General features: G+C 48.7%; 3 protein-coding genes across 8 annotated transcripts in view; 2 read left to right on the forward strand and 1 right to left on the reverse strand.

Moving 5' to 3' along the window:
- The window catches only part of npas3 (neuronal PAS domain protein 3), an 85,293-nt gene extending 76,566 nt beyond the window's left edge, over positions 1-8,727 (forward strand). For 3 of the 4 annotated variants that reach the window (XM_086048643.1, XM_086048639.1, XM_086048642.1), the window contains exons 10-12: positions 1,188-1,335; positions 2,095-2,210; positions 2,271-8,727. In XM_086048643.1, the coding sequence (XP_085904769.1) occupies positions 1,188-1,335; positions 2,095-2,210; positions 2,271-3,712 (1,706 nt within the window). In that variant the 3' untranslated portion in view covers positions 3,713-8,727. The remainder of the gene's footprint in view (positions 1-1,187; positions 1,336-2,094; positions 2,211-2,270) is intronic. The other variant, XM_086048640.1, reaches the window with a different exon arrangement.
- prkd1 (protein kinase D1) overlaps positions 1-12,620 on the forward strand; it is a 161,019-nt gene that overhangs the window by 98,673 nt on the left and 49,726 nt on the right. The gene's annotated exons all lie outside the window — the stretch shown is intronic.
- Positions 9,167-12,337, reverse strand: sptssa (serine palmitoyltransferase, small subunit A). Its single transcript, XM_086048647.1, has 2 exons — positions 12,077-12,337; positions 9,167-10,858 (listed from the first exon to the last, which is right to left on the reverse strand). Exons 1-2 carry the CDS (start codon positions 12,177-12,179, stop codon positions 10,755-10,757), a joined length of 207 nt encoding a protein of 68 aa, XP_085904773.1. The 5' UTR covers positions 12,180-12,337; the 3' UTR covers positions 9,167-10,754.

Below are 12,620 nucleotides of genomic sequence, written 5' to 3' on the forward strand. Positions count from 1 at the left end.
CTCACGCTGGTCTTTCTCCCATTGTCATCCTCCTCTTCACCTTGCGCATTCTCATCATCATCATCATCATCATCATCTTCCTCACGTGAACCATCCTCACCATCGGCCCCCTAATCTTCACGGTCCTCCCTCTCGTCACTTTCCATGCCCTCCTCGTCCTCACCTCCCCCCCTTCACCCTCCTCACCCTCGCCCTCCTCGTCCTCAGCGATGATCGAAATCAGATCGCCAATCTATAATTCATGCTTTACCGCCATGTAGCTGAGGAGGTGCACTTTTTCGAGATCGCGAGGGACGGCGCTTGAAAAGACGCTTGGAGCGTCAAAGAGGACGATTGGACGCCGCGGCACAAAGACAAACGGAGGCTGCGTAGACACACAGACAGACAGACAGACAGAGGAAGAGGCCGGCCGGCCGGCCGACGCGGAGCTCGGCGTTGAAGCCTGGAGGCGTTTTAGCTCAGATGGTCTCTGCGGACCCCCACCACCTTTAATCAACTCTCACGCCAACACACGCACACACATCAAAGGCCTGTCATACACACGCGCACACAGGTAAAAAACACAACACAAAGTCACTTCAATGTCAAAGACCAAAGTTTGTCTTTTACCCGCTCGGATTGGCTCATTCAACGTTACGCTTGTCACGCGGCCGATTCAAATGAGGAACAGGATCCAAGGAACCCTCCAGGACAGGCAGCAAATGCCTTACTATACAGGGTCATTTTTTTTTTCACAAAAAACGCCTTTATACACACGGTCGTTTTTTTTCCCCAAAAACGCCTTACTATACATGGTCGTTTTTTTTTGGCATGGAGTTCAATAAGGCGATGACGTTCATGTTAGAATAATTAATTTTAAAAAAGGAAATCGGCTTCGTCGTGTTCCTTAGTAACATTACGATCCTCAATCTATCCATTGTTGTATATATTGCATTTCACTTGTGTGCGTTTTCTTCGCGTTTGCGAGCAACCGACGTTTCACTAGTGCGTACGAAAGCATTTCAGTCGGAAGTGTGAGAGCTATTCGTGAATGACGTCCCTAACGGCCCATCGTAAGAGTCACGGCGCCCTCTAGTGCACAAAGACACTCGGTGCAAGCGGGATGACGCGAGTGCGGCTTCATTTCATTTGCAAGGCGAGCGAATGTTTTTGCGAGCGTGGATTGTAACGCCTGCGTGTGCGCGCAGTGCTGAACAAAGGCCAGTGCGTGACCAAGTACTACCGCTGGATCCAGAGGAGCGCCGGCTACATTTGGATCCAGTCCAGCGCCACCATCGCCATCAACGCCAAGAACGCCAGCGACAAGAACATCATCTGGGTCAACTACGTGCTCAGGTTTGATTTCTCTCATCGCAATTTAATCAAGATCTCTGAATGAGCTTCTTTCCATTTTTGGTTTTTAATTGAGTTTTTGCTGTCATTTTGGCCAAGCGTCATCTGTGTCCGAAAGAAGGGTCTTTGTTCAAATGTGGTTGATGACATGTTTTATAAGTCAAAAGGACTCAAGTATTGGTGAGTAAGTATTCAAAGAGTGACTGTCTACTCGTACTGGTTTCACACAAAAGTGGGAGCCAGTAACCCTCGAATGGTATCATGTAAAACTAACTCTTGATTGAAAAAAATATAAATACATTTGTTGAATATTTTGGATGAACTCCTTTTGTTTGTTATTTCTGTTTATTTGAATATAATCGCAATACAATCACATTTATCATGTTAAAATAAACGCTCCAGAAAAGAAGTTTAGATTTTATTTTCACGTTTTTTTTTTGGGGTTGTTTTACACATTTTTAATATGATATTATTGCACACCATCTATTTTATTTGTAAATAATAAAACCCTTTGAGGAAAAACACCCTAAAGCTATCTACTGTAAATGAAATCCTACTACGTATATGGTTAGACGGTTATGTTGTTTTGATGAATATCGTCATGGCATATGTTTAATCATTTATTCTTTGTTTCTTAATTTTGATGAATGAATTCTTTTTTTTGTTTTTATTGTCTTTGTATTTTGTCATGCAATTCCACGTCTGTGTGTTTTTTCTGTATGTTTGCATGGCACTTGCGTGCGTGCGTGCGTGCGTCCGCAGTAATCACGAATACAAGGACACGCCCATCGACTTTGGCCAGATGCCCAGCCTGCCGGAAAAGAATACGGATTCCTCGGAATCCTCTGACTCGGACTGCGAGTCCAAAGAAAACTCGGGTAAGTTGGTTCTGCTTGTCCCAAATGGGAACAAGGTGAGAGCATTTTTGTTTGTCTCAGCAGACAACGAGAAGGCGGCGGGCAAGCCCGGCCAATTAGAGCGCAGCGAGGACGCGGAGGCGGAGTCCCGGCAGCAGCAGCAGCAGCACCGCAGCCGCAGCCGTTCGCGGTGCTCGTCGGAGCAGGAAGCGAAGCGGCGAGAGGAGCCCGAAACGTCCAGCAACGCCGACAGCCCGGACAGCGACGACAGCCTGGACGCTTCCGACGCCGAGCCCGATGACGGCGGGGCGGCGGCCAGGATGGACGCCGTCCTGGGCGGCCTTCAGATCAAAGTGGAGCATTACGGCGAGGCGGACGGGCATCTTCAGCCCTCACAGTCGTCCTCGTCGGAGGAGGCGGACGACGACGACGACGACGACGACGACGACGACGACGACGACGACGACGACGACGACGGCGGCGGCGGCGGCGGCGGCGGCGCGGAGAAGCTCCAGCGCCGCAAGAGGCGGAAAATGCAAAAGTGGGACCGGACGCGAAGCAGGAAGTTGCGCGTGTCCTCGACGACGGCCAGCCCGGTCCCGCTGCTGGACGGCGCCCCCAACGCCTCGCACCTGCTCGCCGCCGGCTCCCCGGGCGACGGCACGGCGGCCGTCCTGAAGATCAAGACGGAAATGTCGGAGCCCATCAACTTTGACAACGACAGCAGCATCTGGAACTTCCCGCCCAACCGGGAGATTTCCCGCAACGAGTCGCCGTACAGCATGACGGCCAAGCCCGCCACCCCGGGCCCCCTCAAGCAGGGCGGCTCCCTCCAGGTCCCCATCCCCGACGCAGTCCTCACGCCGCCCGCCACCGAAGGCGGGGCCGGAGCCAGGAAGCCTCCTTACAACGGAAGCTCCACCCCGTCCGGCTTAGCGCCGCCCTCCGGCGGCTCCTCAGAGGACCCCCTGTCGCCGCCCCTCTCGGCATCACCGCGCGACAAGCGGCAGGGTACCCCCACCGCCGCGTCGTCCTCGCTGCTGCGCTCGGGCGACCTGGAGGCGCTTCAGCGCTTGCAGTCGGGCAACGTGGTCCTGCCGCTTGTCCACCGCGTCACGGGCACCCTGGCGAGCGCCGGCAGCACCCCGCCCCGCGTGTACACCACCGGGACCATCCGCTACGCACCCGCCGACGTCACGCTAGCCATGGCGCCGGGGAGCCTCCTGCCCAACCCCTCGGTGAACTTTGTGGACGCCCCGGGTTTCGGCCTGGACCCCAAGACCCCCATGGAGATGCTGTACCACCATGTGCACCGGCTCAACATGTCGGCCGCCGCCGCCGCCGCCGCCACGGGGCCCTTCGCAGGCTCTCCGGGGGCCGCTGCGGCGACGGGCGCCCTGGCGTCGCAGATGCCCGCCGCCGCCGCCGCCGCCAACGTGTTCACCACGGCGGACGGGATTTTCTCCACGCTGCCGTTTCCCGTCTATACGAACGGCATCCAGGCCGAGAGGAAGGACGACTAGCGGGGGCCGGCCCAGACTGGCCAAGACCGGAGACCGGCTTACTGTGCTTTCCGACTCTACTGTGTCGCCAGGGAGGACGAGCGAGGGAGGGAGCGAGCAAGGAAGGAAGGAAGGAAGGAAGGAAGGAAGGAAGGACTAAAGAAAGTGGGAACAAAGGAGGGCAGCAGCATTGGAAGGGAGGAGGGAAGGGAAGGGAAGAAAGAAGGTGGGAAGGGCCGAGGGAAAGATCATAGCAAAGGGAGGCTGGAAGGAAGGTAAGAGTCAAAGAAGGATGCAGAGAAGGAAGGGAAGTGGGAGGTTGGACGGAAGGATGGGGAAGGAATTGGAGAAGGAAAGGACAGAAGGAAGGAAGGAGGGAAGGAGGGAAAGAACCAGGGCAGAAGGGACAGACAGACAACGATGCGGAAGGAAGAAGGGAGAAGGAGGGTCAGAAGAATGGAGGCAAGGAATGTAGGAAGGACGGAAAGAAGCGGCAGGCGGGAAGGAATACAAGAAACAAGAACTGAAGGAAGGGAGGATGAGAGGAACCAGGTATGAAGCGAACGCGTAAGGAAGGAGGATAGAAGGGAAGGGAAGGAAGAAATGAAGGAGGAAGGGTGGAGGGAAGAAAAGATGGAAGGATGACCCGAAGGATAAAAGAAGGAAGCGCCAGACGTGGTGTAGCACTTTTTTAACTCCTCGCTTCTTTTTGCCGCCATTTTGCTGCCGAAGATTGTTGACATCATCACTTCCTGTTTGTCATCACTTCCTGTTGTCGCTGGCGAGCATCAAAAACAACACAAAACTGACAAAACACACACACACAAAAAAAACAAGCGACTCGAGAATGTGGAACTGCTTCCTGTTGCGTCATCCCGCCCCGTCGTCCATCTTGGAGTTTCAAGGATGACATACGTTGGTGCTACGATAAGATGGCCGCCGTCACCTCAGTGACACTGAGGCTAAGCAGCTAGCATTGAATTTGGGCTTGATGCTAATGAGCTAGCATTCATGCTTATTAGCTCGTACTAAGGTTATCAGCTGGCATTGATGCTGATCAGCTGGCATCGATGTTTACAGGTTAACATTGAGGCTAATCGGTTTGCATTTCTGCTGCCAATGCCAAACGTATGCTAATTACAAGTGTTGAGGCTAATTGACTAGTTTTGATGCTAATCTTCTAACAAAATAGCATTTCTGATTTGCTGCTATAATTGGCTAACTTTTGATTAGCATTGAAGTTAATTTACATTGAGGCTTAGTGAGTGACTAGCAGATAGAATTAATGCTAATCAGTGGACCTTGGCGTTAACCGGTTAGCATTTAACTAATTGTTTGCACCGCCGCTGTAATTGGCTACCATTGAGGCTAATTGGCTAGCTTTGACACTAATAAGTGACTAGAATTGCTGATAATCAGCTAGCCTTGATGTTAATCAGTTAGCATTGATGCGAATAAGCTAGCATTGCTTCTGTAATTGGCTAATATGTAAGCTAATTGGCTAGCATTGAAGCTAATCAGCTACTGAAATTGATGTTGAGCAGCGAGTCTAGATTTTAATCAGCATTGATGGTAATTGGTCAGCAATGACACTAATCAGCTAGCAGTTATGCTAATGAGATAGCATGGCTAACTTGAAAAATGAATGTCTTGTACTCGGACCGGTTGCTGTTTGATTGGACGCGCTTGTTTTCCCCACTTGTTCTACTTCCGGAAGCTCCTCCGCCAACTTCGGGGAAGACAATCCGCTGACTTCCGTCGCATTGCCGGACTTGAAAAACCGACCGCACATCCACCGGACGCCTCGTTGCCAAAAAAAAAAAAAAAAAAAGAGGAGGAAAAAAAACTAACAAAACGTGTGCACTGTGAATCGACGTCATTTGTACTTTTTGCTAAGAAGAAAAAAAAAAGATCCCGCAAAAATGTGCTCAGCGCGTAAAAGTGGTGTTTTTTGTTCCCCCCTCCCCGCCGTGTTTTTGGTGTCGCTCACGGCCACTTCCTGTTTCTGTGCGTATTTCTCTGTGCCGTGTGTGCGCTGTCGCCGTCGCCGCTGTCGTCGTCGTCGTCGTCGTCGTCGTCGTGTCTTCTCTGTGCTCTCGTGTGAAGCCTAAAACAACACAGGGAGGTTTTGCAGGTTGCTGTGCTGCAGGAAATGACAAAAAAACAAAGACAAAAAAAAGAAATCGTTTGTAATTTCTTCCTCTTTCTTCTTTTGTCATCCTTTCGTCTTTTCCGCTTTGCTTTTTGTGCCGTCGTCTTGTTGACAAAACTGCCCAGACGCTTCGTGTGAGCGATGCAAAGCATTCTGGGACTCCACACATCCTTTCTTGCCGTCGTTTTGACGCAGCCGCTGGGGCTTCACACATTCGGACGTTCAGATGACGATTATCTCCATGACTGCCGGCGTTTTCGAACCCCAGTTCCGTTTTGGAGCATTTTGAGCACCGAACGTACCGAAAGAAATCGTAGACTGTCTTCTTTCACCTTCAACAAGAAAACGACAACAAGACGAACAAAGGGCTTTGGATGGTGGCAAAATCAATTATTTACAGTGGATTTGATGTTAAAAGGTTCGAAGTGAGGCCAGCTAGCCGGCTATCTAGCTATTTTCTTTTTCCAAAACAAAAGCGGCTAAGTGACGGATCGGGTCCAAAACCCGCAATAACGGTGTCGTTCGGGTCCCAAAAAAAGAATCCGCGAAATTTTTTTTAAAAATGTATATAGTTTTTTTTCTACACACACACACACGTGTTTGCCATTCACGCCGTGAATTGCATCATCGTGTATTACAGCAGCTTAGCGGAAGGCCGGGTTCAGTTGCCAGCGTGAACGGGGCTCAACCAATGTTTTGTACCGTCAAGTGCAGACACGAAATGAGCCACAAGCCCCCTTCACGCCGCCTCCCGGAAAATTGTGTTTGAAAAATGGCTGACCAGAGCGACATTTGCTTTCGCCATTTGGCCGTCCGTCCCCCTTTCACACCTCTCGTGCTACCTCCGAAGCCCCGAATTTGACTTCAACGCCCGCATTGTGTGTCCGCAGCGGTTCGGTAAGGGGCTGAAAAGCGCCGTTTTGTACAGACAGGCCAACCAAATGAGCCACAAGCCCCTCTCACGCTGCCCGAACGTCTCGATTGGCGAGTCAGACGTGTTGACGCTTCAACCAGCATTCATCAGCCTGTGCCTTTCACACGCGTCGCGGCTTCGCACCTTCAGATAGCTAGCTGGATGCTGACCATTGCTTTTGACACAAAGGGGTGTGGCCGGGGGCTCTTGGTATTTCTTACTCCGCTGGCGCCGTTCCGTCTTTCATACGACAGTCGGCTTCGCACCGTCGCCTTTCCTGATCGTTCTCGAGAAGACGGCTCGCAGTCGTCTACGAAAGCAGAGTTTCCCGTTCGCCATTAGAGCTGAAGTCTAGCCGAACAATTTTTTCAAGAATGTTCTGTGCAGGTCCACTAACTCCAAAAAATGCCATTCTGATGAATATTGCGTTTGTGGAATACGAGTTAAGCAGCAAATTCCAGCCCTCTCATGGCTCAGCTGCAGAAAACAAGTGAGCTGTGATTGGTGGTTCCCTGAGCCCTGAGCAACTGTGATGTCACTTTCAGCCGACAGAGGTGACAAAATGGCCGCCCCCGGAGATGGCGAAAAACCAGTGGACTAACTCTTATTCCACAAACGCGATATTCATCACAATGCCGCGTTTCAACTAGTGGGCCTGCTGGGAACATATTCCGGGGGGAAAAAATGTGTTTGGCTTGACTTCCGCGTGGGCAGAACGAGGTACAAAAGGGCAACATGCGTGGGCAGAACCAGTCCAGCGCTGCCACGTCAGATCAACAAGAATGTGAACAAGGTGTCTTAATCAAAACACACTTGTCATGCGCCTAGGACATCAAAGCATACTGTAGGTTCTTGAACTTGGACAAGAAGTTCAACACTTCTAGAATGAGAAGGAGACATTGGAAAAACAGACAGGACAACGCTGGTGAGGCACAATGTTCTTCAAATTGAAAACGTGACATTCTATGTGGGTCTTGGTTCCCAGAATGCTTTGCGGCTCGGTGCGTGCGTTGCGTGCGTTTCCTGCCACACACACAGAAAAAACATACACACACACACACACAAATGAAAGATGTTTGAAATCTTTGTAAAGTATCAGACTTTTTTTTTTTTTTTAAACAAACAAAAAAAATACTATTTCGCAATTGAAAATCTATTTTTCTAGCAATTTTGGACGAGTCCAGCGACCGCTCCCTCGTCTTTGAAGCTAGCCCATCCGAGTGTGTATCGACCGATCACGGACGCAAACTCCATGTGGAAAGCGTGTCGCGGTTTGCCTGTTTGGCGCTTGACAAATAACCGCATGCTCGCTCTTAACTTTTGTAGACTTCGTTTGTGGGCCAACGACAAATGCGCACAACGAACGCACGCACGCACAAACGAACGCACCCGTGGCGAGAAAACAGCAAGCGCCTCTTTCTTGGCGTTCCTCTTCTTCTTCTTCTTCTTCTTCTTCTTCTCCGTTCCGTGTTTGTGTGTGAAGACTTGAAAACGGCGGCTGCTGTCCCGATCATTTTAGTGTGAACAAAAACTGTGTCTGTGTTTTGGAAATTCTTCTTCTTCTACAAATTGTTTTTTTCTAAGAGACCACGAGAAGACAATGGGGCTCTTCTCTTACTATCAATGTTAACAGTGTTATTCAAGAGTTTAAAAAAAAAATGATGAAAATAGTCAAAAAGATGAAATCAGCTGCGGTACATTTCTATTTTTTGCCTCGCAGAAGCGGAGGAACATGAACACGATGCTAACGGATGCTAACTTTGAGTGCCTGCCTTGTTTTTCCTTTTTCTTTTTTTTTGGGGGGGGGGTCTCTTGGTGTTGTGCTTTTTGTCGTTTGACCATCGAAAATGCTGCAAACTGAGCGTGTGCAAACCTCATTTTTATAACGGTTCTTCTTTTCTACGTTTACTAAGTTGGAGTCACTACGACATCTCGCAGGAGACATTTTCACAATAAAAACCTTTCTCTTCACCCTGCCTGCTGCGTCTTCACGGGGGAACATGCTCAGCACCGCGCCCGCCGCGTGTTCTCGAAGGACTTCGATAGAAGGCACGCTAGTCAACGTTTGCGCTCGTCGACAAGTTATACCGGTGAGACGTTCCACAAGTTCAACTCAGACGTATTTCAAACATGTGCGAGACAGGCGTGAGGACCTGAAGACGGAGCTTCCAGAACAAGCTGTGTTCTAGAAGTGAATTGCTTGGTGCTCCAAAAGTCAAACGCTTAAGATGTGATGCAAAATAAAAAAGGAAGGTTTGCGATATTCTAGAAGGAAAACGTTGCTCTTCAGAGACGCATGTCGAACATAAACACTTGAGGAACTCAAAACTCAGGTTTCTTGAACGTGGACTTGAGATGTTGGCAAAGTTCAACCCTTGAGATGTCCCTCACCAGATACAGGACACAAATATGACTTTGGACACAATATTTATAAATCATTTTTGACAATACATTTTCCAACGCATGTCTCAAATATGCATTCTCCCAAGACAACAACAAAATAACCACCTTGCAATTTGTTTTCCCCAGTGCAAAGCGCTCTCTTGCTCAAAAGTGACCATTCAAGGACGGCACAAAACTGCCGGACAACAATCCAATATTAAGGGGGAAGTCATCCCAAACATTTGTATTGTTTGTTTTGTTTTAGGTGACATGCAGTCAAATTTTTCTATTTTCAAATTTTTGGGGGGTTTTTCCTTGCCCTTCTGGGGTTAAGATCAGGTGACATCGTTAGTTGCGCACTGTGGGCGCGCGAAGACCTTTGAGACATTTCCGTGATTCAGGGCTCGGGAAATACATTTGATTCGACTTCATTTGGAGCACTCGTTATCTGCGTTTGGTCATCTTTCACGTTTGCATCTGCATCAGACCCACGAAATCCAACTTTGCTTTGAGCGACTGGGACCGGGAACGTACGGAAGCGTGGAACTGCCGACGTGGACTAAATCATTCGGAGCGGGCCATGTCGTTGGGACGTACTGCAAAGTCGGTCAAACATCTTGCTAAAGTGGTTCGGACGTCTCGGTAACTTGCAGGCCAACCGCTAAAAAAGGCCTTTTGTCCCCGTGATGCCATCAGGACATCTCGCTGCCGATTGGCCGCAGCCAGACAATAGATCCAAGTCCAGACAGGCCCTTTTACTGTACATTTCTCTTATTTACATCCTCGACTTGTGGGGCCGGCAGCCCTTCTCTTCTTTTCTTTCATTATCCGGCTCATCTTATTTTTGCTCCCCGTCCTGCGGCGATGATAAAAATAATAATAATGATAATAAGGCGACGAGACGGCGCAGAGGTCAGCGGCGTCTGCGAGCGCTTTAAATATTTCAACGCGCGCGAATTGAGTCGTCATGAATGATAGATAAGAGCCAACCTCAACCTCCGCTTCGCCTCGTCCTCCGGGCAGGAAAGCCACGTCGTTCCCGGCGCGCAACGAACGAGTCGAGACGTTGGCGGACTCTACGAATTTTCTGCAGGCGGTCGCGCTCGCGCAGCGCCTGCCCCAAACGAAGAGGAAGGCGGTGGAGTTTTCTTGTGTGTCGCAGCGGCGGCCCCTGTGGGCATGCAATGTCACTGCAGCCCAATACCAGACTGCATTTCAGTCAGTTTCATTTTGAATGAGTAAGACATTCCAGAAAAAGAGACCATTTTCTCTGACATTGACACAAAACGTCATCTTGTCATTTACCACCAGAGGGAGACAAAGGAGCTTTTTTCCATCACTTTGACAAAACATTTTACATTTTTAATACTTCCCCTCCCAAAAATAGATTACATGACACTTATTTGTGATATAAATACAAACAGTCTGGATGTAACATGACATCCACAAACAGTGTTGACTTAACAAAACAAGTTTAAAGTACTTTGTTTTTTTTAAAGGAATGATTGGTCCATTTGAAGAATCTGAAGCTGAAATCTTGACAACACAGCCAGCGTTCCAGCGAGAGGCAGTCCGCGCGCGCGGAACCGCGTCGTATTCGTCCGGCGCGGCCCCCGTCACTGGACCATCTGGAAGTAGCGCAGGATGGCCATGACGTGCTGCGGCATGAACACGTAGCCCGTGTACACCGCCATGCCCGCCACGCTGACCAGCAGCGAGTCTGACGCGGTCGCGGTTAACGACAACAACACACAGCAAGGAAAACCTTCAAAACGCAAACGCAACTTGGTGGCTGACCGAAAATATAGAAGCGATCCATTTTTAACACAACCGGCCAACTCAAATGTAGCTAACATGACTACTTTGACTTATCGTCGATTAAAAACATGCTTTCAATTTATACCATTGAGGTGTTCGAGACATTTCATAGATTTGCTATAAAGCTATTGGCAACACTTTAAATGGACTTAATTGGTTAATAGTGCATTAACGATGCAGTGGTCAAAAAAAAAAAACTAACTGAAATTACATCTTAATTTTATGAAACTAATCTTTGTCAATATTACACACTTTACAAACTTTCGGGGTTCATTTTAAATGTATTTATTTTGCTATTGCTGTACAGATGCACAGAAGGTCAAAACAGTCATTTGGGGATTGGAGTTTATTGCGCAATATTTGGCGACCTTTATAATGTTGCACTTAGTCGTCATTTTAAAAAATAAATCTATGAAACTAGTGAGAACGAAACTAATACATTTTCAAAAACGAGTAACTATTTAGAACGAACAGAGCTGGCTAATTCACCTGAATTAAAAAAAAAAAAAAAAAAAAAAGTCGAAACGAAATAAAAACTATTGGCAAACATGGCAAATGAAAAATCAACAACTATTCTAAACATTGTAAGTAAACGTTTATCTGACCTTGGAAAACTAAGTTGTCCGCGCTCAATAATAACTTCATAAGTAAGCAAAGGCTAATTGAGTGCCGTGACGTCATCAGTCGCGGCGTAGCTAAACGGTTAGCCTGGTCTGACCGAAGCTCCCTTGACGTGACCTCCCATTTAGCATCAACTGCTCGCGCGACAACACCGCCGAGGCAAACAGCCCCCAGCCTCCCCCCAAATGTTAAGGACGTGTTAAATGACCGATTCGCAACTGTTCGGCATTCATTAAAACATCACACTATCAACGCTGAGTTTGTTGTTGCTCACCTGAAATTCAGGTACAAATTGGGAGGGCGACGTCTCAACACGTTCCACGTTTCGAAACTCGCCAATAACGATGTGCGTCCATTTATGCACACTCAGCGCTCCAACTTCCACGACCCCGAGGCCGAATCCGTCGTAAAATGTTGTTTTGAAAAGGCAGCGGTTTCGAGGCAAGGCAACGCGGAAGTAAAGCGAGCGCGGAGCCCGGCTGGGACACGAAAAGGATACTGAAGACGGTCCTCTCCCACGGCTCCAGCATGTAGAGAGCCGTCACCAGAAGGTACTGGCGGTAGAACCACGACAAGTTCTTCCAGCAGTCGCCGAGAGCCATGTTACGAGCCTGTTGTGCTAGCGGTTAGCCTAGCTTGCACTTCAGGCCTTCCTTCCCTTGCTTGAGACGGCATGGAATTCCGGATTCCCTATGACGTCAACAAGCTTCCGCACGTCAACCGATCAAAATGTAGACATTGACACGGGAATGAGCTACCTTCGTCAGCCCCTCCGCCATTTTGGATGTGGCGTATCCTGCCGGTATACGAACCAAAGTAAAAGGATGCATGCACTTTTTTTCATGTTTTCATAAATGTTCACGCTGATATGGTTCAACATTAATAGAACTAATCTTTCATATTCATCCTCGGCTGCAAACAGCAAAGAAAACATTAGAAAAATACACGTTTTTGTTGGTTTACCATCCATGTGGAAATATCGCCTGATACGGAATGATAAGATAAACTGCCTATTTAAAGGGGATTTATTCAAATGAGCTCCC

Source organism: Filicampus tigris, chromosome 13 (genome assembly GCF_054856515.1).
Source record: "Filicampus tigris isolate MCC_2025a chromosome 13, RoL_Ftig_1.0, whole genome shotgun sequence".
Classification (NCBI taxonomy): Eukaryota; Metazoa; Chordata; class Actinopteri; order Syngnathiformes; family Syngnathidae; genus Filicampus; species Filicampus tigris.

Bases quoted from the DNA above. Each gene is read 5' to 3' on its own strand.
- sptssa (XM_086048647.1), bottom strand. From the start codon at position 12,179: ATGGCTCTCGGCGACTGCTGGAAGAACTTGTCGTGGTTCTACCGCCAG. The intron at 10,859-12,076 runs GTATCCTTTTCG...CGACCGCGTCAG, and splicing joins GTGGGAGAGGACCGTCTTCA to ACTCGCTGCTGGTCAGCGTG.